Source organism: Symphalangus syndactylus, chromosome X (assembly GCF_028878055.3).
Source record: "Symphalangus syndactylus isolate Jambi chromosome X, NHGRI_mSymSyn1-v2.1_pri, whole genome shotgun sequence".
NCBI classification, from domain to species: Eukaryota; Metazoa; Chordata; class Mammalia; order Primates; family Hylobatidae; genus Symphalangus; species Symphalangus syndactylus.
Genome location: NC_072447.2, coordinates 66184088 through 66210572, shown reverse-complemented (window position 1 = coordinate 66210572; position 26485 = coordinate 66184088). Strand labels below are relative to the sequence as shown.

The following is a 26485-nucleotide window of genomic DNA, read 5'->3' as shown; positions in this document are numbered from 1 at the left end:
ATTATAACTACTGATAACTCTCACCCCTGGAACTGAAATGCAGCACTGTCGGGTACCTGGGCACACAGGCTAGGAATCTCTACTTTAATGAGAGAAGGCTTGTGCTTTTTTTGTCCTTGGAAACTTCTAATTTGGAGGGACATACATTTTGTTTTTGGCCTTTTTGTGCTTAATGTGTGATGAACACCCTTGCATATGGCCCCTTATATATCTGTGTACTTCCCTGGGTTTTATTGTACCCAGGAACAGAATTGTTGGGTCATACAGTAAATGCATATACTTTTTTTTTTTTTTTTTTTTGATACAGAGTCTCGTTCCGTTACAGGCTGGAGGGTAGTGGTGTGATCTTGGCTCACTGCAACCTCTGCCGCCCGGGTTCAAGCGATTCTCCTGCCTCAGCCTCCTGAGTAGCTGGGATTAGAGGAGTGCACCACCACATCCAGCTAATTTTTGCATTTTTGGTAGGGACAGGGTTTCGCCATGATGGCCAGGCTGGTCTGGAACTCCTGAGTTGCCTCAGGCGCTCCACTTGCCTCGGCCTTCCAAAGTGCTGGGATTGCAGGTGTGAGCCACCACACCTGGCCCAGTAAATGCGTATCTAATTTGACAAGGTACTTCCAGACATCTCTTTGGAACAGCTGCCCTAGTCCACACTCCCATCAGCCATGCAGGAGGGTTTGTAAGTCCTTACACCCCCACTGCCGCTTGGCATTATCCTGCTTTTTTTTTTTTTGAGACAGAGTCTCGCTAGCGCCCAGGCTGCAGTGCAGTAGCGCGATCTCGGCTCACTGCAGGCTCCGCCCCCCAGAGTTCACGCCATTCTCCTGCCTCAGCCTCCTGAGTAGCTGGGACTACAGGCGCCTGCCACCTCGTCCGGCTAATTTTTTGTATTTTTAGTAGAGACGGGGTTTCACTGTGTTAGCCAGGATGGTCTCGATCTCCTGACCTCGTGACCCGCCCGCCTCGGCCTCCCAAAGTGCTGGGATTACAGGCGTGAGCCACCGCGCCCAGCCTATCCTGCTTCTTAAATTTGTCAGGCTGATAAACTGATATCTCACTGTTATTTTAATTCCTCATACTTGCAATGATCTTGAACACCTCATCATATACTGCTGGCTTTTCAAATTTCCTCTGCAAATTGCCTATTGTATGCTTTGGCTAATTTTCTACTGGCATTGCTGTCTTCTTTCTTCCTTCTTCTTTTGTCCTTCCCCTTCCTCCTCCCCTTCCTTCTCCCCCTTCCTCCTCCTTCTCCTTCCTCCTGCCTCCTCCTCCTTCTGTTTTGTTTTTAAAAACAGGGTCTTGCTTGTCACCCAGGCTGGAGTGCAGTGGCATGACCACAGCTCACTGTAACCTCAAACTCCTGGGCTCATGTGATCCTCCCGCCTCAGCCTCCCAAGTAGCTAGGATGATGACTGGCGTGTGCCACCACAACCAGGTAATTAAAAAAAATTTTTTTTTTCTAGAGAGAGGGTCATGTTGTATTGTCTGGCTGGTCTCAAACTCCTGGCCTCAAGCAATCCTGCTTCAGCTTCCCAAAGTACTGGGATTACAGGTGTAAATCACTACACCCAACCTCTCTTCTTGATGATTCACAGGAAATCTTTTTATATTCTAGGTATCAAATCCCTTGTTGGTTTATGCATTGCAAATATCCTCTCCCAATCTGCACATTATCTCTTACTTTTGTCCATAGTGTCTTTCATTGAGCACAAATCCTTAATTTTGCTATAATCCAATCATCTCTTCAGCATATGGATTATAGTCTTGAAGTTTTGTCCAAGCTCCTAGGTCACAGACATCTCCCTACAATTTCTATTAACATTACAGTTTTATTTTCACATTTAGGTCCTCAATCTACCTAGAATCCTTTTTTTTTTTTTTTTTTTTTTTGAGGTGGAGTCTCACTCTGTCACCCAGGCTGGAGAGCAGTGGCACGATCTTGGCTCACTGCAACCTCTGCCTTCCGAGTTCCAGCGATTCTTCTGCCTCAGCCTCCTGAGTAGCTGGGACTACAGGCACATGCCACCACACCCGGCTAATTTTTTGTATTTTTAGTGGACATGGTGTTTCACCATGTCTGGTCGACCAGGCCAGTCTTGAACTCCTGACCTCAAGTGATCCGCCCGCCACGACCTCCCAAAGTGCTGAGATTACAGGCATTGAGACACTGTGCCTGGCCCCTAGAATCCATTTCTGTACATGTCATGAGGAAGGGATCCAGTTTTATTGTTCTCTGTCATGAGCCAGTTTTCTCAACACCTTTAACTAAGCAACTGTCCTTTCTCCCTTGAATAGGTTTTTATATACAGGTGTCTGTATCTATGCTGTTGTATTGGTCTACTTTTCTGTTTCTGTGCCAATGACACATTGTTTATGTTTCTATTTTTTTTTTAGACAGAGTTTCGCTCTTGTTGCCCAAGCTGGAGTGCAATGGCACAATCTTAGCTCACCGCAACCTCCACCTCCTGGGTTCAAGCGATTCTCCTACCTCAGCCTCCCGAGGAGATGGGATTACAGGCATGTGCCACCACGCCCAGCTAATTTTGTATTTTTAGTAGAGACGGGCAGGCTGGTCTTGAACTCCCGACCTCAGGTGATCCGCCCGCCTCAGCCTCCCAAAGTGCTGGGATTATAGGCGTGAACCACTGCGCCCAGCCTGTATTTCTAAATTCAAAGAAACAAAGGCCGGGCGTGGTGACTCACGCCTGTAATCCCAGCACTTTGGGAGGCTGAGGCGGGTGGATCACCTGAGGTAGGGAGTTCAAGACCAGCCTGACCAACATGGAGAAACCCCGTCTCTACTAAAAATACAAAATTAGCTGGGCGTCGTGGCGCATGCCTGTAATCCCAGCTACTCGGGAGGCTGAGGCAGGAGAATCACTTGAACCTGGGAGGCGGAGGTTGTGGTTAGCCGAGATCGTGCCATTGAACTAAAGCCTGGGCAACAAGAGGGAAACTCCGTCTCGAAAAAATAAATAAATAAAAATAAATTCAAAGAAACAAGAAAGAAATAAGGCAGAAATAAATAAAATAGAGAACAAAAGACAACAGTGAAAATTAAGCAAACCAAAGCAGATTCTTTGAAAAGACTAACAAGAGAGACAGACTTCTGACCAGTGATCAAGAAAAAAACAAAAAGAAAATTAAAAAATCAAGATATAGGCCGGGCACGGTGGTGAAACTCTGTCAAAACAAAAAACAAAAAACAAAACAAAACAAAAAACAAGATATAGAATGATAAGGGGGGCAATAACTAGGGAAAAACAGATTTTTTTTTTTGAGACGGAGTTTTGCTCTTGTTGCCCAGGCTGGAGTGCAATGGCACGATCTCAGCTCACTGCAACCTCTGCCTCCAGGGTTCAAGCAATTCTCCTGCCTCAGCCTCCCGAGTAGCTGGGATTACAGGCATGTGCCACCACGCCTGGCTAATTTTGTATTTTTTTTTTTTAGTAGAGACGGCCTTTCTCCATGTTGGTCAGGCTGGTCTCGAACTCCCGACCTCGGGTGATCTGCTCGCCTCAGCCTCCCAAACTGCCGGGATTACAGGCGTGAGCCACTGATCAGCCTCCCAAAGTGCTGGGATTACAGGTGTGAGCCACTGAGCCTGACCAGAAAAATAGATTTTTTACAAGTGAATAATTATGAATGACATGCCAATGAATTAAAAAACCTAGATGAAAATAAATGATACATTCTTAGAAAAATACACCATGCTAAAAATGGCACAAATAGAAAGGCCTTGAATAGTCCAGTAAGTATTAAAGAAATAAAAATGGTAGTCAAAGAACTGTTCTCTCTCAAAACCCCAGTGGATTTTGTAGGTGAGCTGTAGCAAACTTTCAAGGTACAGTTAATTCCAATCATATGCATAATAACAAAAGTAAAACCTATTTATTCCACTTTTTGAGGTTAGTATAACCTAAATTATAAAACTGGATGGGAGAACCCAAGAAAAGAAAATCCTAAGGCCACTTAGAATGTTATGATTTAACATCAATAGTATACTAATGTGGCCAGGTGCAGTGGCTCATGTTTATAATCCCAACAATTTGGAAGGCTGAGGTAGGAGGATTGCTGGAGCCCAGGAGTTTTAGACCAGCCTGGGCAACATAGTGAGATGTCTCTACTAAAAATACAAAATTAGCCGGGTGTGGTGGCACATGCCTATAATCCCAGCTACTCAGGAGGCTGAGGCGGGAGAATCGTTTGAACCCAGGAGACGGAGGTTGCAGTGAGCCAAGATTGTGCCATTGCACTCCAGCCTGGGCAACAAGAGCGAAACTCCATCTCAAAAACAAACAAACAAACAAACAAAAAAATATATATATGCCAGGCATGGTAGCTCTTGCCTGTAATCCCAGCTACTCGGGAGGCTGAGCCTTGAGCCCAGGAGTCTGAGGCTGCAGTGAGCCATGATCACGCCACTGCACTCCAGCCTGAGCGGACAGAGTGAGACCCTGCCTAAAAATGAAAAAAAAAAAAAAAAAAAAAGGCCGGGAATGGTGGTTCATGCCTGTAATCCCAGCACTTTGGGAGGCCAAGGCAGGCAGGTCACCTGAGGTGAGGAGTTCAAGACCAGCCTGGCCAGCATGGTGAAACCCCATCTCTAGTAAAAATACAAAATCAGCCAGGCGTGGTAGTTTACACCTGTAGTCCCAGCTACTCGGGAGGCTGAGGCAGGAGAATCGCTTGAACCTGGGAGGCAGAGGGTGCACTAAGCCAATATTGTGCCATTTCACTCCAGCCTGGGCGACAAGAGCAAAAACTCCGTCTCAAACAAACAAACAAACAAAAAGAAACAAACTCTCTGTTGCTGATGGTGGGTGAAAACAGAGTTTTAGGGAATTGGGATGTCCTGAGACAGAAATAGTGTTGGTCAGGTCAACCCCAAAGAAGCCTGAACTGGATTCACAGAGAGGATGATGGTGGATTCAGAAGTCTGGGATGAACAGGGGTGACATATGTTCATTAATGTGGTGTGGGTCCTGATCATGACGGCAGACCCATCTGCTCTTAGACATAAATTTTGCTGACTTTCTTACCAGGAGGATAGGGCTGTTGTATAGACTGTGGTTGGCATTAAGACACCCAGTTTGAGGAGGACACTGATGATAGGCTCATTTCCCTCTTCTGCCAGTATGGAAAGTGGACACTAGGGCTAGAAGATGGGAACAGGTGCTGTGTGATGTTGATTTTAATGGGAGCATCCTAAGCAGCTGCCCTCCCTTGTTAAAGTCAGCTGTCCACAAGTTGGCTGGGATTTCTGCAAGGGCTCAACTCATAAAGACAGTTATTGTGGGTCAGACCCGGGTGATACAAATGGCATGGGGAGATCTGGTTATACTCCAACTGGCCTGCAGCGCATTACTGTTTAGTTTGCAAGGAACATGTCTACCTGATATGTCAGTAGACGTACAAGGTTAGGCAGGAAGGCACATACCTCAATGAAGCATCCTATGGTAACAGAAAGCCATTTCATAAGATAAGAGCTAACTAACACGATCTCAACTAAAACTGCAGCCCACAGCAGATCTGGCAAGGCAACCTGAGCGCAGAGACAAGGCAGAATACGTGACCTCAGTGTTGAGGGGAAATGTCCATTTGCCCATCAGTGGAGATAGGGACACTAGGACTGGGGGACAAAAGGAGGGAGAGTGTGGCTAGGGTGATCCAAGCAGACTCAATATAACCCCCATGATTCTTTTCTAGTCTAAGGATGGCTGAGGTTAAATCAAGCACACATTTTTCCAACAGCCAGGTTTTTGTCTGTGTTGAAGCTACAGAGGCAATTTCCAAGACATGGTTCAACATGGGACTGTACTTCCAAGGTATGAAGGTTTGGTCTTTTGCTCTTGTAGGGACATGAGTTCAGGCCCCTGCTTTCTCCACTGGCTTTTGAGTTTTACTGTGAAATGGGCTAATGAACCGAGGGCCGCAACTGAATCCTTTAGGAATGCTGGGAAGCAATCCCGACAAAACTTTGGAGAAATGACCAACTTTTGAAGGAGCCTTCAAAATCCTTCACCTCAGAAAACTTTCTGTTGCAATTATTTATTTGATTATAATCATCTTTTGAGTACTCAGGTGATTTAAGTTTGTACCTGTTGGTTTTGGATCAATCAGATTTATTAGGATCCAGTTTCTTGATCATGCTCAGTATTTAGTTTTCCTTTGAATCTCAGGTGCAGAAGGTGCAGGAAGCTATACTCCACTGGTCATGTTACATTATTATCTTTGATCAGTAAAATGCTTATCTTTTTATTTACTTATTCATTTATTTACTCCACTTTACCTTCATTCCTCACTCCCGTTTCCAACACCCACCCCCTCATAGGCAGATATTCCAATGTGATTATTGTCATTTTCTTTTATTCTATGTGTTCTGATAAATGCAAATGTTATCGGGTTTGAAATCTCTTTGTGTTCCTTTCAAACTTTTAAATGTATTCAACATAGAGAAAGGTTTTGAAAACTTCCATGTACAGTTTAAAGACATGTAAGAAAACACCCATCTACCCACCAGCTGGCTTAAGAACTAGAACATTATAGAGTTTGAGAAGCCAACTGTGGATCCCTCATCTCCTTCCCCCACCCAGAAGAAACCACTACCTTGACCTTTATGTTCTCATTTCCTTGATTTTTGTGGAAAAAATTTTTTTTTTTTTTGAGACAGAGTTTCACTTTTGTTGCCCAGGCTGGAGTGCAGTGGCATGATCTCAGCTCACTGCAACCCCCACCTCCTGGGTTCAAGTGATTCTCCTGCCTCAGCCTCCCGAGCAGCTGACATTACAGGCACATGCCACCACGTCCGGCTAATTTTTGTATTTTTAGTAGATACAGGATTTCTCCATGTTGGCCAGGCTGGTCTCAAACTCCTGACCTCAGGTGATCCACTCACCTCAGCCTCCCAAAGTGCTGGGATTATAGGCGTGAGTGACTGTGGCTGGCCTGCTTTTGAGAAAATTTCACCTCCCATGTATGTATCACTGAACAAGGTACTGTTTTGTTTTGAAAACCGAATGGCAAGCATGCACTTAGCTGGTTATGGAAGGAGCAGTATTGGTACAATTAGGTGAAGAGTCCCAGGAGAGGATAAGCTGAAGAGAATCTCTCAGTCATAGTGAGTCTGGCTTCAGTTTCCCTAAGAGTTTACAAGAGCTGCTTCTGGGGAAGTCAGAGGGTAAGGTTCTAAATGAGGCCAGGAAAATACACCCATGTCTCAGCGCAGTCAGGGCACCAGCAGGGCTGTTATGCGGACCAGAAATTAGTTACCATATGGTCTGGTTACTATATGGTTTGATGGGGAGTGGGCCGCTCTAACTCTTCACTTCCAAACTCTGTGACCAGCCCCCACCCTCAATAGTAGATCACAGCAGGCATCTTCTGTGGGGTGAAATGCATGTCCACACCTGCTCCAGGCAGCTGCAGTGCTGGTGAGAGGGTGTGCAGGAGCCGCACCAGCACATACTCAAAATCAGCCAAGTACAGACCGTCTGCGCCAGGCTCACCTGGGCATTCTGGCCTCAGGTTAACAGAGCGTAGGTGTGGCTGTTTCCTCCTCAGTGAAGAGCAGACTCTAAAGGATGAATGCCATGGGGAGTGGGTGACTAGGCCAAGGGAACAGACACTTTCTGCTTGTTTTTTCTCCTCCCCCTTTTTTTTTTTTTTGACAGGGTCTCACTCTGTCACCCAGGCTGGAGTGCAGTGGTGCAATCTCGGCTCACTGCAGTCTCAGACTCCTGGGCTCAAGCAATCCTCCCAACTCAGCCTCTCTGGTAGCTGGGACACACCACCGCATTTGGCTAATTTTCTATTTTTTATAGAGATGAGGACTCACTATGTTGCTCAGGCTGGACTGAACTCCTAGGCTCAAGCGATCTGCCCGCCTCGGCCTCTCGAAGTGCTGGGATTACAGGTGTGAGCCACCGTGACTGGCAATTCCACTGCTTTCTTGTTTTATTTATTCCCTGTCATCCACGCTCCCATTCCTCCTGACTCCCTGACACAGGCATCTTTCAAATGTGTTCAACTTACATCCTTTTGTGTGCATTTCTGTAAGGTGTGTATTTGGTGTGTATGTGCATATATTTGTAACTTGTGAGTAGTATTGTTATATGGTTCATTCTTTTTTGCTCAGTGCTACGTGTTGAAGATCATCGTATTGCCCTGTGTACATCTAACTCACTGGTCTAAAGGTTAAGAGGTCCTCTGTGGAGTGCACCCATCACTATTTCCCTGTGTATGCCCCTGGTGATGGACACCCAGCATGCCTTCGACTTCCCACTGTTGCAAACCACACCATAATGAACATTCTTCTACATGACCCTTTATGGACCTGTGTGAGAATTTCTTTGGAGGGCCCATGGGGATAGTGCCACATTCATCTCTGGGATGGCTGCCAAAGTCCCCACTCCCAATGCAAGAGGGTCCCTATGCCCCCATATCCCCACTAAAGGACTTGGCATGATCCAGCTTTTTAAAATTTTGTCTGTTTGTGAAATCTAAAGTAAAATCTCACTGTAGTTTTATTTTAGACGTTGCTGTTAATACATCTGAACATCTTTTATTAGGCCTGTTAGCTTTTTGGGTTTCCCGCTTCAGGAAATTGCTTGTTCATATCCTTTGTAGACCTGTTTGCAACTGGAGGCCCTGTCACTGTTTTTCCTCTCTATATGTGCTCCACTGATAGTCCTAATCCTGTGAGAAAGCTGAACCCTACCCAGGGTTTCTACACACTGTACCAGGCTCTGTAGTGCCTTTCCATATGAATTTTACGATCAGTTTGTAAATTTCTGCAAAAAGCCTGCTGAGATTTTTGTAGGAATTACATTTAATCTATGGATCAATTTGGGGAGAATTGACATCATCACAATACTAACTTTTCCAACCCACGAATGTTTTTCATTAATTTGGCTCCTCTTTCTCTCAGCAATACAAGTGCATAGGTCTTCCACATCTTTTGTCAGATTTATTCCTAAGTCACATTTTTAGATGTTATTGAAAATAGTATTTAAAAATTTTCTGTATCCAATTGTTCATTGCTAGTATATAGATATACAACTAATTTTTGTATATTGATCTTATAACCTGCAACTTGTTAGACTCACTTATTAGTTCTAGTAGGGTTTTATTTTTGGTGGACTCAGTTGGATTTTCTATATAGATGATCACATTTTCTATAAATACAGTTTTACTTCTTCCTTCCAATTTGGATACCTTTTGCTTCTTTTTCTTGCCTGACTGCACTGCCTAGAACCTTCAGTATAATGCTGAATAGAAGTGGTGAGAGTGGACAGCTCTGTTTTATTTCTGATCTTGGGGGGAAAGCACTCAGTTTTCACCACTAAATATAATGTTAGCTGTGGGTTATTTTGCAGATGCCCTACATCAGATTGAAGAAGTTCCCTTCTACTTCTAGTTTGCCAAGAGGTTTTTGTTTTTTAAACTCAGGAATGGATGTTAGATGTTGTCAAATGCTTTTTCTGCATTTATTGCAATAATCATATGGGTTTTCCTTTTTGGTTTGTTAATATGTTGAACTGCATGATTGATTTTCTAATGCCAAGCCAATCCTGCATTCCTGGGATAAAATCCATTTTGTTATGATTCATTATCCTTTTAATACATTATTGGATTTGATTTGATAAAGCTTTGTTTATAATTTTTGTATCTCTTGAACTTTCCATGTTAATACTAATGGCTCCTCAAATTGGCCTCCCCACCACGCGCCTGTTTTCCATATGACCCACTCTGCCTGTTCATATCCTCCAGACTGTGTCTGGGATGGTTACTGAGGTGGTTACTGAGGCTGGGACTTTCCCCAAACTTATGGAGGGTCAAATAAAATTTAGAACAAAGACTTGAAAGCATTTTTTTAATGTGGTCAATCCTACCTCTGAGTATGTGAATCAACTCCTGGCAGCAGTCTTGCCCCTTAACAAAGGCGTGTCCCCAACCTGAAGAGCCATCTTCAAAGCCTCTCAGTACCTGACAGGTTAGTTCCTAAGAGAAAAAGCATTATTAACTGCTTAAGAAATCCCCTGACCTTAGATTATCCCTCTGTCACTGTTCCCCCATATGGTACTGCTCTGCTCCAAAAAGGAAATATCCAATACTTCCCACTGAAGAATTCTATCCCATTCTGACTGCCTACTTGATATCCCACACTCTAAGATGCCCAAATAACCCCTTCAAATTCCTGACCCTGTGTTTTTTGTGGATGGCTTTTATATCCAAGATATTAGGGGAACACACAGGGCAGGATATACTCCTTTCCCCATTGCACCATAGAAGCTTTTCTTCCTTCAATCCCCTCGTCGCAAAAGTAATAATGGTAGTAATAGCAAACACATATACAGTGCTTACTACATGCCATGCATTATTCTAAATACTTTATGTAGATTAACTCATTTAATACCCTCAATAATCCTATGAAGTGCATATTACTATTATCCCCATTTTTGTTTATTTTTAAGGGGGCTTTCGGCAAAAACCAGAATGCCTGCTAGACAAATTCTAAAAGAGCTGTAACACTACTATCCCCATTTTTACAGAAGAAACTACAGAAAATTGAGGTCAAGTGACTTGATCAGCTTTGGGATTTGAATCCAGGCAGTCTGGCTCAAGTCCACTGCACTACCATACTCGCAAGTGACAGAACTGTGGCACTGACCCATGTTTGCACACAGTAGAGGGCCCCCCGGCCCACTATTCATACAGATTCTTTCTAAGGCTTCAGAATATGTCATGCCTGTGTTATCTGTGGTGCCTTTGGCCAAATCTGGTGTCAGTGAGTTTCTCACTGCTGCTGACAACGAAATATATGTTTGGAAACAAAAATTATGTAGGGCCGGGCGCAGTGGCTCACGCCTGTAATCCCAGCACTTTGGGAGGCCAAGGTGTATGGATCACTTCAGGCCCGGAGCTTGAGACCAGTCTGACCGACATGGTGAAACCCTATCTCTACTAAAAATACAAAAATTATCCGGGTGTGATGGCGGGCGCCTGTATTCCCAGCTACTTGGGAGGCTGAGGCAGAAGAATCACTTAAACCCAGGAGGCAAAGGTTGAAGTGAGATGAGATCGCGCAACTGCACTCCAGCCTGGGTGACAGAGTGAGCCTCTGTCTCAATAAATAAATAAATAAATAAATAAAATTGTAGAGAGAACACTTTTTAAAAAGACATTATTATTTAATGTCATCAGAGCGACAAGAAGAAAACACTGCATTCATAGGGCAAGATTAGGAAGCTATAAAAAGGAACATTTGCAAGACAACACCAACTAAAAAGATCTTACAGAGTCAAGCAATAATCAAAGGACCTTCAAAGCAGCCAGAGAAAAAGAATACCTACAAAAAAAATTAGAGTGACAGTAGACTTTGCAACAGTAATAATAGAAACCAGACAAGTGTCATAATGTCCTCTTAGTGTCAGTGTTTAATATCCTTCTAAAAAAGGTAATTTAGAAGTAGGTACCTAGCAAACCTATCTTTTATGAAGAATAAAGGGAAAAAAAGGCATTTATAGATAAACACAGACTAAGAGTTTCCAATTAAGTGATCTACACTAAAGGATTTTCTGAAGTTCTGTATGTATTTCAAGAAGAAGAAAAATCAGGCTGGGCGCAGTGGCTCATGCCTGTAATCCCAGCACTTTGGGAGGCCAAGGCAGGCGGATCACGAGGTCAGGAGATCGAGACCATCCTGGCTAACACGGTGAAACCCCATCTCTACTAAACACACACACACACACACACACACACAAATAGCCAGGCATGGTGACAGGCGCCTGTAGTCCCAGCTACTCGGGAGGCTGAGGCAGGAGAATGGTGTGAACCCGGGAGGCGGAGCTTGCAGTGAGCCCAGATTGCGCCACTGCACTCCAGCCTGGGCGACAGAGTGAGACTCTATCTCAAAAAAAAAAAAAAAAAAAAGAAGAAGAAAAATCATCCCAAAAACGACATCTCAGGTAAAAGAAGAAAGATGGGCAAATAAAAGATAAATGAGTATTTAAGCAAACAATGTTTGCATAAAATGATATGGTTAGTGTCATCCTTAACAAGGGAGGAACAAAAATAGTAGACATAATAAGATGTAAATTGGGAGACATTAAAGATTTATAAAGTCTGTGAATTGTTTGGGTGGGGAGTATGTTTAACTTTGGACTTTAGGTTAAATATGTATGGTAAGCTTTCAAGGCCAATCACTAAAAAAATATCTTTGGAGAGACTAACAAGAAAAAATAGAAAAGGCACAAATAGTATGAACAACATAAAAGATATAGTAAAAATTTAAAAATAAGAGAATATAATTAATTTGAAAACTTACATGAATTGGACCAATTCCTAGAAAACTGATTTATTTATTGGATAAGATCACTATAACCTTAACCAGACAAATACAGATGGCTAAAGATGCAAAAATCTTAAACCGTTTATTAGCAAACCACATCCAGAATGAGTAAGATTTAATACAACATAAAAACGTTGAGTTTAATCCCAGAAATGCAAGAGCAGTTTAACATTAGAAAGTTAAACTAAATCTTTTAAGATTTAGTTCATATGCCATCTCTTCCAAGAAAGCTTCCTTGGTCCCCTGAGCTGGGTTGTGTATTCCTTAGGGGCTCTCACAGTCTATTCTTCCCACCAGTGTTACTGCACTGACCACACTGCCCTGAAATTACGGTTCTGTGTCTGGGAACACACCTCGTTCATCTCTGTGTCTTCAGTGTACAGCAGGAGGCCTGACACATAGTAAGTGGTCAAATTTTGCTCAACTGAACTTATAGCTAGTTGGATGTTTAAACTCAGTGTGCTAATGATTAATAAATTGATGGCCTGGATAGGGAGGTCTCTACTGGCATGCCACAGGGATCTAATTATACATGGCATTCTGTATAATTCTGATGGCATGCTGATGAAATTAGTGGGTGACCAAAACAGGAGAGTAGGTCACACATTAGATAACAGAATTAGTATCCAGAGTCATGGGCAGGCAGAAACACTGGAGCCAGACCAGGCCCCAGTAGGGTTAGGGGCAAAGTCAGGACTAAAACCCCACACAGCCTGTTCTCACCTTGACAATGAAAAAAACTCTTTTTGAGCTGTAACTTACCCTCCTATGGGTATCTCCCATTATAACAACACTTACTATGAGCCCAGCATCATGCCAGCTTCCACGCTATCCCCTGCGGCCCCCCTACCACCACCAAGTACCACAGGTAAAGTATAATGAGAGTGGTCTGCTTGGCCTGGGGACCAGGAAACAGTTCCTCGTGGTGCAAGAGAAAGGGGGATGATAGCTGGGATCAGAAAGCCCAATGAGAGTTGGGGTTTTTTCACCAGGTAACAGGCAGCATGACAACACAGCAGTTTGAGGACTATTTGAGTAAGAGGCAGGCCTGCCTTCAGGAGCCCTAGGGCGTACAGCCAGTCAGAAAATATGGGGCTTTGCCACAATCCTACCAACTGAGAACTTGCTTCCCAAAAGAACCCAGGAGCTATCCTCACTGCTTCTTCACAGCCCCCAACCTTATGAAAAATGATATCCAAGTTCCTTAGCATGGCATTAAAGGCCTTTGTGCCTAGCCTACTCCTCAAGGCCTTTATCTCTCTATCCTCCACATTAATCAATTAAGTCATTCATCCATTCATTCAGTTTATTCCACAAATATTTATTGAGTATCTACTATGCACTGTTGTTTTTGGCACTGGGGATACAGCAGTGAACAAAACAGAAGTCCCTGCTTTATGGAGCTTACAGTCTACTGAAGAGAGACAAACACTAACCACAATAAATAAATATAAAATATACCAGGTGGTGATCAGTGCTTTGTAGAAAAATATACATAAAGTAGGATAAAGGGATATAAAATGCATGTGATGGGGCGATTTTAGATATGTTGATCAGGAAACACTTCTCTAGGGAGGTGACATTTGAGCACACTGGAAGTACTAGGGCAACTCATCAGATTATTTGGGAGGAAGGGTGTTTCAGGCAGTGAGAAGAACAAGTACAAAGGCCCTGAAAAGGAAGGGTATCTAGCACGCTTGGGGAACAGCAAGGAGGCCAGTGTAGCTGGAGAAGAGTGAGTGATATTGAGAGTGATAGGAGACAAGGTAAGAGAGGTAAAGGGAACTTTTGGGCCATGGTGAGGGCTTTGGCTTTTGTTGAGGGAGGTGGGAGCCATGGGAGAATTCTGAATAGTGGAAGGACATGATCTGATTTGGACTGTATAAAGAATTTCAGAGAAGAATAGTAATAGGTACTAGAACATTAAGCAAAAGAAAACAAAATACACAATTATTAGCTCCAAGGAAAACGAAAGGGTATACAAGAAAGGATATGTAATCAGAATATACTATGTAGTTTTGATGTGAACAATATTTACAATGTCATACTCATGCAAACAGTGACTACTGGTTGAACAAAAATTATATAAAATGTTTTAAAGAAGTAATAACAGATGTAATCACAAAGATGACCAAACAATAAGAGACTATTAGGGATGACTAGGCAGATTAGCAAGTAAAATATATGAGGTTTGTACAAATGAAAAATATAACTTTTGAAATAAAAAACTCAATGGGCAGATTAAAGAGCAGATTAGACATAGTTGAAAGGCGAATCAGTAAGCTGAAAGATATACCTAAAGAAATTATCCAGAATGAAGTGCAGAAAGACAAGGAGATAGAAAATCTCAGAGATGTTATGAGATACGGAAGATAGAATGAGGAGGTCCAAAATATGACTAACTGTATTCTGAGAAAGAAAAACTAGAAAAAATGAAAGGCAATATTTGAAGAGAAAATGGTTGAGAATTTCCCAGAAATTATGAAAAGCATAAATCCACTGAATCACGAAGCATGACATTCCCAAAGTAGAATAAAAAAAAAATACATATGTAAACATGTTAGAGTAAAACTGCAGGACCCCCTGCACATTCTACTACTACTGCTGCTACTACTACTACTACTACTACTACTACTACTACACACACACACACAAAACCAGCAATTAGTCTGATAGTCGACTTAATAGCAACAGACTTCTCAAAGCCAAAAGAGAATGGAACCATATATTCTAAGTGTTGAGTAAAAATACCTGTAACAAACTATCTTTTAAGAATGAGGATAAAATAAAGACATTTACATATAAGAAAGACTGGAAGAATTTAACATCAAGAGACCTGTACTAAAAAAAAAAAAACCCACTTAAACACTATATTCATAATGAAAGAAAATGATCCCAAAGGATGATCTGCGATACAAGAATGTATGCATGTAAGTTCAAACACTGTCTATATAAAATAATACTGACAATGATGTATAATTGTGAGGTTTATAAAAAGGAACAAACCAACATATTTGAAAACAACAGTATGTGGTCAGGAGAGGAATGACTAGAGTTGAAGGTTTCTAAGCTTCCTGCATTCTTCAAGAAGGGGGCTAAAATATTGTTTAACTTTAGACTTTATAAGTTAAACACCTATGGAAAACATCAAGGTTAACCACAGAAAGAATAGAAAAAAATTTAAAAATAGGGAGGAAAAAAATTGAATAAGAAAATAAATCTCAAAACTAAAAAAGCAGGCGAGAAAAGAGAAAATGAAGCACAGAAAAGGTAGTGGTGGTAAACAGAAATAAAAAAGTATGATGGTAGAAACAAGCCCAAATACATCACAGTAAATGTAAACAGACTAAACTTGCCAACTAAAAGAGATCATCAGATTAGATTTTTTAAAAGGTCCAGTTATATGTTGTTTCCAAGAGATATAATTAAAGCATAATGGCATGAAAATGCTCAAAAGTAAAAGGATGGAAAATTATGTACCACACAAATCCCAACAAGAAAAGTTTCTGTTACTATATTAATATAAGATAAAATAGGTTTCAAAGAAAAATGCATTATCAAGAATAGAGAGGGTCATTACATATTTATCAGGAATATATAACAATTTTTAATTTGAATATTCCTAATGAACACCCTCAAAATATATAAAGCAAGAAACGAGACAGAATTACAAGGAGAAATTGCCAAATCCACCATTACAGTTGAACGTTAACACACCTTTCAATTATCAGTAGATAATGACCAAAAAAAATCGGTATAGGTAAGTAAAAATTGAACAATAGTTGACAAACTTGATAATAGACATATGTAGATCTCTGTATTCAACAATTAGAGAACACACATTCTTATAAATTAGCACATAGGAAGCATTCAAAAATATTGGTCACATACTAAGCCATAAAACAAGTCTAAAAAATTTCAGAGTTGTTATCACACAAACCACATCTTCTGACCATAATGCAATTAAGATAGATTTCAATAACAAAGAGATAAAATTTTAAATCCCCAAACATTTGGAAATCTAAAAACACATTTCTATGTAACTTACAGGTCAAAGAAGTAACCTTGATGGAAATGAAGTACTTATAACTGAGTAATAATGAAAATACTACATATCTAAACTTATGGAGAAGTAGGAGTTAGAGGGAAATTATATCCTTAAATGCACAAATTAGAAAATGGGCAAGAATGAAAATTAATGAGCTCAACGTCCAGTTAAATTAGAAAAAGAACAACAGAATAAACCCAAAAAATGTGGAAGGAAGGAGATCAAAAAAGATAAGAGCAGAAATTAAAGAAATAGAAAACAAAGATACAATAGAGAGGAGCAACAAAGCCAAAAGTTGGTTCTTTGAAAAGACTAATAAAATAGATAAACCTCTGGTGAGATTGATCAAGAAAAAAAGTGAGAAGGCACAAATAACCAATATCAGTAATGAAAAAGGAGACATTGTTACAGTTTATACACAGCAGAGAATAAAAAGGTAACTTTATGCCAATGAATTTGAAAATGCAGACAAAATGGACCAACTCCTAGAAAACTGTTATCTTACCAAAATCAACTCAAGAAGAAAAAGAAATCCTCAACAGTTCCATAGCTACTAAAGGAATTACAGCAGTAGTTAAAACTCTTCCCGCCAAAACAAACAAACAAAAAACAGCAGGCAGATTCTTCCACTTGGTATGTGGATTACAGGTAGATGAAGAGATACTGATTCCCTCAGCCCTAGAGGTGTCCGGGTAGGACCTGAGGCAGTGGAGACCCTAGGCAGGCCACTTCTCTCTATGGGCAGCCTCTTCTGGAGATCCTTAGAGGGTGGCCCTTAGTGAAGTAGGGTCTGACAAATCTCTCTGCAATCCCTGAAGGTGGTGAGCACAAATAAGTAGCATCCAGCTCTGCAGTAAATGTGCTAAGCAGGGCCAAGAAGGTGCTCTATCACTTGGACAGCCTCTTCAGTAGCCAGCTCCTGTAGTCTTCTGCTCATTGAGGACAAGGGGCCTGTGGAGCTGCTGGAGGAGTCTATGTTCCAGTTTCCAAGAAACACCACGCACAGCCCAAGTTGTGACTGGTTGGGATGGGGCTGGGTGCAGGGAGGCCAAGGAGGGGCTTCCTGAGGGTGTAGCTCCAGGTAGAAACCCTGAAACTCTGTCTTCCCGAGTATCAGATACTTTAATCCGTTTGCAGCTGATGAGCCCTTTTAATGGTATCCAAGCTAGCTGCAGGGTGATGGTTCTAATAATGATGCATGTTCTGCAAATAAGAGCTTCATCATTATTTTGAAATTGTTAATATGAAAGCGTTCAACTGGATTTGAAATCTACTCACATCATCAAGAGAAGTTTTAACAATATACTTGTCAGTGAAACAAAAAGAAAAGCTGTTAGATATAATTCCAATTGTTAAATATCTTTGAAACATTTAAAAATTGGCTTTAAATATTTTATCACCTACTTGTACAAAGACAGACATTTATGGATGGCGACTGTTAAGAATTTGAAGAATGCATCATTAAAAAGTCTTGCTCAGGATTTGTGTGTAGCCATTTCAAGCATAAAGCTTATAAAATAAACATGGAAGCAAATTTCAACCTTCTTATTCACAATTTTGAAAAGATTTTAATTTATAAGTTTAATACTAATTCAATATTAAAAAGGAAAACACTAGACCAAGATGGTTTTGCAGGAGTTCTACCAAATCAATCATTCCAAAGTTATACAGCATCTTCCAGAATATTGTAAAAGAGGGAACACTCTGAGTCATTCTATACCAGCAGAACCTTAATGCCAAAAGCCAGTAAGAACAGCCTGAGAAAGGAAAAGTAAAGACCAATTTTATTCATGGACACAATTGCAAAATTCCAAACTTTTGTTTACCAACCTGAGTCCAGCACTGTATAAAAAATGAAAGACCATGACCAAGTTGTGTTTATACAAGAAATGCAAAGATGGTCTAACATGAGGAAAATCTATAAATATCATTTACCACATATCAGATTATTGGAGAAAAAACATAATTATCATAAGAAACAGAAAAGGCATTTGGTAAAAATTCAACACCCTTTCATTACTAAAAAAAAAAAGCCTCTTAGTATAGAGTAATAGGATGGAACTTGCTTAACCTGATAAAACCTGTAGGAAATCTATAGCAAATACGGTATCATTCTTAATAGGGAAAAGTTAGTGATGTTTCCTCTAAAATACACAAGACACAGATGCATGCTGTCATCATTGTACTAGATGTCCTGGTCATCTCAGTACGACAAGAAAAATAAAGGCATAAAGGTTGGAAAGGAAAAGACAAAACTGTCATTATTTATAGCTGATATGGTTGTCACCATAGAAAACATAAAAGAATATACAGACACCTTAAAAGGAACGAGGGCTCCTTGGAGAAATGACTGATTCCAGGACTAAGAGAGGAAAATACAAGATGAGTCTGGAGCATTTCCTAGTGCTGGCAAGTAAAGCAGTGCTCAAAACCAAAGGATGGGAGTATGTGAAAGGGACACATGAGCCAACTGGCAAGAGTCCCCAGTGGCCAAAACTGGACTGATTTGACCAACAAAACAAATAAGATAGTATTAGATTTATAACTCAAATTATTAAATAAAAATGTATGAGTTCATACTGATATAAGTGACTGAATAAATAAGGGATAAGAGACAAATCTTTACAGAAGAATTTCAAATGATATACAGAGATACACCCCCTCCTTCCAGGAGCTGTAGCTCAATTCTTCCCGCCTCCTTGAGGGTGGGCTAGAGTCTTCCAAAGAACAGACTATGAAAAGCGAAAGGCAGCAACTTGCCAGGGGGAAAGCCTGGCAAACACCACCTTAACCAAGGGATGAAGGTTCACAAAACCAGGGATGCCAATGGATACCAGGTACCTCTGATATGATCTGATAAGAAAGGCATTTAAACTCTGGTGTTCTTTCCAAAAACAACTCCAGTCTAAATATAAGCAAAACTTCAGACAAATACAAACTGAGGAACATTCAACAGTATTCCTTAAAACTGTTAGGTCATGAAAAACAAGGACATTCTCAGCTTAATGGACTTCTGAAAAAAAAAAAAAAACAGAACAGACTGAGAAACTGTCATAGACCAGAGGACACTATGGAGACATGACAACTAAATGCAATGTGATATTTTGAATTGGATCCTGGAACAACAAAAGGACACCAGTGAAAAAAACTGATAAAGCCATGTAAAGTCTGATGTTTAGGTAGTAGTAATACAGCAATGTTGCTTTCTTATTTTTGATAAATGTACTATAGTGAGGAATATATAGAAACTCTCTGTACTATCTCTTAACTAACTTTTCTGTAAATCTAAAACTATTCCAGAATAAAAACCTACTTAAAAATAAGTTTAGGGCCAGGTGTGGTGGCTCACTCCTGTAATTCCAGCACTTTGGGAGGCCGAGGCAGGCAGATCACCTGAGGTCAGGAGTTCGAGAGACCAGCCTGGTCAACATGGTGAAACCCCATCTTCACTAAAAATACAAAAACTACCTGGGCATGGTGGTGGGAGCCTGTAATCCCAACTACTCAGGAGGCTGAGGCAGGAGAATTGCTTGAACCTGGGAGGTGGGGGTGGCAGTGAGCCGAGATCGCGCCACTGCACTCCAGACTAGGAGACACAGCGAGACTCCATCTCAAAAAACAAAAACAAACAAAAAAACACAACACCTTGGGAGGCCGAAGCGGGTGGATCATTTGAGGTCAGGAGTTCGAGATCAGCCTGGCTAACATGATTAAACCCCATCTCTACTAAAAATACAAAAAAATTAGCTGAGCGTGGTGGCACGCACTTGTAATCCCAGCTACTGGGAAGGCTGAGTAGAATTGCTTGAACCCGGGAGGTGGAGGTTGCAGTGAGCCGAGATTGCGCCACTGCACTCCAGCCTGGGCAACTGAGCGAGATGCGACCTCAAAAATAAATAAATAATAAATAAAATAAATAATAAGTGTAATAAGGCAAATGGTTATAATACTAATATACAAAAGCCAACTTCATTTCTATATACCTGCAAAAGAGATAAAAAATACAATAAAAGATCCCACTTATAATAGCAGAAAACCCATAAAGTACCAATAAATAAATCTAACACAAGATATGTAGACCTTATGCGGAAAAATATAAAGCTCTGCCAGAAGACAGTCAATAATTTATTTACAATAGGGAGCTATGTCAGGCTCTTAGGGAGACTCAACACCATAAACATCAATTCTCTTCAAAATGATCTACAGATTCATTGCAATTCCAACATTTTTATAGAACATGACAAGCTGATTCTGAAATGTGTTTAAAAAAACACAAAGGGGGGCCGGGTGTGGTAACCCCCACCTGTAATCCCAGCACTTTGGGAGGCCAAGGCAGGAGGATCACTTGAGGCCAGGAGTTCGAGACCAGCCTGGGGAACATGGCGAAACCCTGTCTCTACAAAAAAATACCAAAATTAGCTGGATGTGGTGGCATGCCCCTGTAGTCCCAGCTACTTGGAAGGCTGAGGTGGGAGGACTGCTTGAGCCCTGGAGGTTGAGGCTGCAGTGAACTTACTGCACCACTGCACTCCAGCCTGCGTGACACAGCAAGACCCTGTCTCGAATAACTAACTTAATAAAATAAAATGACAAAGGGGGACTGGTCAAGGTAGCTCATGCCTGTCATCCCAGCACTTTGGGAGGCCAAGGTGGGTGGATTGCTTGAGTGCAGGCGTTCAAGACCAGCCCGGTTAACATGGGGGGAACCCTGTCTCTACAAAAAATACAAAAATTAGCTGGGCATGATGGCATGATGGTAGTCTCAGCTACCTAGGAGGCTGAGGTGGGAGGACCGCTTGAGCCCAGAAGGTCAAGGCTGCTATGAGCCAAGATCACACCACTGCACTCCAGCCTGGGTGACAGAGCAAGAACCTATCTCAAAATAAATAAATAAATAAATAAATAAATAAAATAACAAAGGGCTAAAAATACATGATACTTCTGAAGAAAAATAAGATGGGAAGATTTTGCTTTATCAAATATCAAGATTTATTATGAAGGCAAGGTAATTAAGGCAGTATAGTACTGGTTCAGGGACAAAAAGCTGGCCAACAGCAAAGAGAAGCCAGAAACAAATCTATATGGATATGGAACTTTGATGCTCCAGCCAGAGGTGGTTTCTCAGATTATGTTATCCATATGGAAAATAACGAAACCAGCTCCCTACTTTATACCACACAAAACCCAATTCCATTTGGACTTAAATGTGAAAAGTAAACTTTTAAAACTTTTATTAGAAGAAAATAAAGAAAATGTTTATAACTATAGGTTAGAGAAGACAAGACAAAAAATTGCTGGCTATAATACAGAAAAGATGGATTTGTTCAACTCAAAAATAAGACCAGCCTAGGCAACAGGGAGACCCTGTCTCTACAAAAAAATAAAAAATAACAATTAGCCAGGTATGGCTAATTTACAGGCATAGCATACGCCTGTAGTCCCAGCTACTTGGGAAGCTGAGGTGAGAGGATCACCTGAGCCCAGGGAGGTCAAGGCTGCAGTGAGCTGTGATCCCACCACTGCACTCCAGCCTGAGTGACAGAGTGAGACCCCGTCTCAAAAAAAAAAAAAAAAGAAAGAAAGAAAAATAAGAATTTCTGCTCATGCAAAGACACCATTAAAAAAAGCTTCAAAATTACAGAAGCTATTCAACACATACAACTGACCAATGATGAGGATCCACATAAAGAACACCTACAAATCAATAAAAAATGATTTAGCCAGGCATGGTGATGCACATCTATAATCCTAGCTACTTGTGAAATGGAGGCAGGAGGATCCAAAAGCATAGGAGTTCACGACCAGTCTGGGCAATGTAGTGAGAACTCATCTAAAAAAAAAAAAAAAGATTTTTTTTTTTTTTTTTTTTGAGACAGAGTCTAGTTCTGCCACCTAGGCTCGAGTGCAGTAGTGTGATCTCAGTTCACCGTAGCCACCGCCTCCTGGGCTCAAGCCATCCTCCCACCTCAGCCTCCCAAGTAGCTGGGACCACAGGCATGCACCACCACACCCGGATAATTTTTGTATTTTTTGTAGAGATGGGGTTTCGTCATATTGCCCAGTCTGGTCTCGAACTCCTGGGCTCAAGTGATCTGCCTGCCTCAGCCTCCCTAAGTGCTGAGATTACAGGCATGAGCCATTGTACCCAGAAAAATTTTAATGGGCTAAAGATATTAACAGTCCTTTCACAGAAGAGGAAACGTGTGGCTAAGGACCATGAAAAGATGCTCGATCACATTAATGACTAAGAAATATCTGCTAATATGTCCCCAGTGAAATACCATTTTACACTCAGTGTAATAACAAAAATAAGAAGGAGGACAATATCAAGTGTATGAGGATGTGGATCAATGGGATCTCTTATACATTTCTGAAAGTAGTGTAAATTGGTACCACCAGTTTGGCATAATCCTGTCAAGCCGAACTTTTGGATGACCTATTAACCAACAATTGCATTCCTAGGTCTATATACCTTAGAAAAATGGGTGTGCATGTGTCCCAGGAGATACACCTAAGAATGCTCATGGTAGCACTGTCCATAAGAGCAAAAAGCTGGAAATGACCCAAATGTCCAACAACGGATGAATGGATAATTTGTCTTATGGTCACCCAAGGGAATATTGTAAACAAACTCTAGCTACATGTAACAACATAGGTGAATCTTAGAAACATAATATTGAATGAAAAAAGTTAAGTCTCAGAAGACCACACAGGGCCAGGCACAGTGGCTCACACCTGTAATCCCAGCACTTTGGGAGGCCGAAGCAGGTGGATCACCTGAGGTCAGGAGTTCAAGACCAGCCTGGCCAACATGGTGAAACCCCAACTCTACTAAAAATACAAAATTAGCTGGGTGTGGTGGTGCACACCTGTAATCCCAGCTACTCGGGAGGCTGAGGCAGGAGAATCACTTGAACCCAGGAGGCGGAGGTTACAGTGAGCCGAGATCACACCATTGCACTGCATTCCGGCCTGGGCGACAAGTGAAACTCCATCTCAAAACACACACACACACACACACACACACACAGTATGATACTATTTTTATAAGGCTCACAACTGAGTCAAATAAACAATGTATTGGTTAAGCATCCCCACAAATATGAAAAAAAATTCCACATATCAAAAAGGGCAAGTGAATGTTAAGCACAAGACTTAGCAGAGTAGGAATTTCAGGAGTGGAGTGGTGGGGAGGGTGAGGAATGGGACAGAAAATGACACACGGGTAGATGATATCATTAATGTTCTTGGGTGGGGTTGTGAGTTCTTGGGTTTTCATATTATTATATTTATAAGTCGTGTATATAATGTATATATTCCGGGTTTTTTTGTTTTTTGAGATGGAATCTCGCTCTGTCCCCCAAGCTGGAGTGCAGTGGCGTGAACTTGGCTTCCTGCAACCTCCTCCTCTTGGGTTCAAGCGATTCTCCTGCCTCAGCCTTCCAAGTAGCTGGGATTACATGCACATGCCGCCACACCCGGCTAATTTTTATATTTTTAGTAGAGATGGGATTTCACCATGTTGGCCAGCCTGGTCTTCAACCCCTGACCTCAAGTGATTCACCCGCCTCAGCCTCCCAAAGTGCTGGGATTACAGGTGTGAGCCGCCGCGCCCGGCCTATTCTTTTATCATATATCTAAATATATGTTACATGAACAGCATATAGGAGAAGAGTAGAGAACGTGAGGAAGGAAAACTCTTTGAAGAGTTTTGCTGTTAGGGGAACTGAGAAATGAAGTCATAATTGCAAAGGCATGTGAAATGAAGACGATTTAAAGTGTTTTTCAAAGACAGGAGTAATAGTAGATAGATGGAATGGCAGAGCGAGGACTTTGATGAACTCACTTTCCCTTTAAAACAATGAAAAGATGGTCAAACCAACTCAAATCAACCATTTTAGAACTCTGCCAATTAACCAAAGCCACAGAATGAAGTGAAAATCATCATCCAAAGAAACTACTGAATCTTGGCAAGATAGTGAGGTCTACAACATTTCACTTGTGGTGATCCCCATCCTCCCTCCCCAACCCTCCCTAGTTCCGTGGTACAGGATCCAAAAGGTGACCAAATTCCAGACAACAGAGAAATCTGACCACTTAGAGAATTTTACAGGAAATCTTAGAGAATGAGACAACCATAGGAAACTTTGAAAAGCTGTGACATATTCCTAGGGATCTAAAGGGCTGTGCATATACTCAAGGCTATATGCATGCCAAGGAAAGAGCTGGGATAGGAGAGGACCCAAGCCACTCACTTCTGGCTGACTGCAAGGCCCTGTGCAAGTACAAAGTGAAAGCGAAGGCTGTCTCACACACTGGCTGGACTTTGAAGGCAATGCTTTCTTACGCAGATCCTCTTGGCAAGGGTTGGAATATGTACATGCAAGGCATTTAAGGATATATTCTGACCAATCACTGGCTGACCACCAAATTATATTTATTCACCAGGTGTGACCCCTAGGAATCCAGGTTTAAAAAGAAAAACAAGAAATGAAAAGAAAAAAGGCTGCTAGCAGGCAACTCAGAGGCCACATAATGCAGGGGGAGACGGAATCCACAAAATGAGTATAGAAAAGTCACTGAACAAACAAACAGCAACAAGAAAAAGAACTACGACAGCAACAAAAACAAAAAGAGACCAACAACAAACCTTGGGAGTCCAGATGGCAGCAAGATGGCAGAGCAGGACTTTCCAGTGCTCATCCCCCAACAGAAACATCAATTTGAAAAACAATCCATACACGAAAATACTTCACGAGAGCTAAGGAAACCAGGTGAGAGTTGACAGCACCTGGGTGTAGCACAGAAATAAGAAAAGACACATTGAAGAGGGTAGGAAAAAAAGTTACATACTATCCATGCCACCCCTCCCCAACGCCAGGCAGTGCAGTGGGAAAAGAGATACTGTTTTCGGGGAAGAGAAAGGAAGTAAGCACTGGGCTTTCCCCTGGACTCCAACACCAGGCCTGCCCCAGTCAAACCCAGCACCGGGCAGGCACCCACAGCCCAAGCCTCTAGGCTGGTACCTGCAGACCGAGCCTCCAGGCCTGCCCCAGCACCAGACCAGATTCCACTGCCTCACACTCCAGGCCTGCCTGGCAGTCTCAGTCTCCAGACCCACCCCAGCACCAGGCTAGCCTCCACAGCACTAGTCATTAGGCCAGCACCTGCAGACCCAGCATCCAGCAAGACCTTGTGGACACAGGCTCCAGGCCCACCCAGTGCCAGGCCAGGCCATGTGGTCCCAGGCTCCAGGCCCACCTTAGGTTCCAGCCCAGCCCAGAACCAGGTCGATCTACACAGCCCTAGGCCGCAGGCCTGCCCCAGCACCAGGTGAGCACTTCTAGATTCAAGTACCATGCTGGCACACACAGACACAGACTCTAGGCCTGCCCAGTGGTGGCCTGATCTCTGTGGCCCCACCCTTCAGGCTGGTCCCTGCAGCCCCATGCTCCAACAGACCTGGGGCCCAGGCCCATCCCAGTAGATCCCAGTACTGGCCTGGGCCTAGAGAATCCAGGCTCCACACCTGCCCCAGCACCACACAGTTCTCAGGCTCCAGGCTGGTCCTCATGGCCAAAGGCTCTAGCTGACCCAGGGTTCAGGCCCACCCTAGTAAGCTCTGGTGCCAAACCAACTCCTGTAGACTGAGGCTCCAGGACCACCCTTGCAGACCCAGGATCCAGGCCAGCCCCCATGGACCCAGAACCCAGGCTTGACATGCAGATTTAGGCTTCAGGTCCACCTCAGCACCATGTCAGCCCCTGTAGACCCAGACATGAAGTTGGCTCCCACAGATCCAGGAACCAGCTGTGCTCTTGTGGACCCAGGCTCCAGGCCCACCTCCACATACCCAATCAACAGGCCCATCTGTTTGGATCCAGGCTCCAGGCCAAACCCCATGGACCCAGACATCGGGTCCACCTACCTGCTGACCCAGACACCAGACCAGCCCGCCTGAGGACTCCAGCAGCAAGCCTGCCCACACAACATGCCAGACGGCCAGTCCAGAATCTCTGGACAGGCTGACTGGTGAGGGGCTTTCCCAGACAAAGCCAGTCTGCAAAGACTAGAATGAGTTT

General features: G+C 42.4%; 1 protein-coding gene and 1 non-coding gene across 13 annotated transcripts in view; both read right to left on the bottom strand.

Moving 5' to 3' along the window:
- The window catches only part of KANTR (KANTR integral membrane protein), a 75836-nt gene that overhangs the window by 33469 nt on the left and 15882 nt on the right, over positions 1-26485 (bottom strand). For 4 of the 12 annotated variants that reach the window (XR_010119652.1, XR_010119645.1, XR_010119649.1 and 1 more), the window contains exon 3: positions 9897-10005. The exons of 5 other annotated variants lie outside the window; for them this stretch is intronic. Coding sequence is in view for 3 of the 7 variants with exons in the window: in XM_055267035.2 (XP_055123010.1) it covers positions 16576-16806 (231 nt within the window). In the remaining 4 variants the exon portion in view is untranslated. Of the gene's footprint in view, positions 1-9896; positions 10006-12418; positions 17607-25053; positions 25653-26485 lie in introns of those variants that run through there. 3 more of the 12 variants (XM_063634831.1, XM_063634830.1, XM_055267035.2) reach the window with 2 other exon arrangements.
- Positions 10478-10538, bottom strand: LOC129476562 (U7 small nuclear RNA). The gene has a single exon (XR_008654993.1). It is a non-coding gene; the product is annotated as a U7 small nuclear RNA (small nuclear RNA).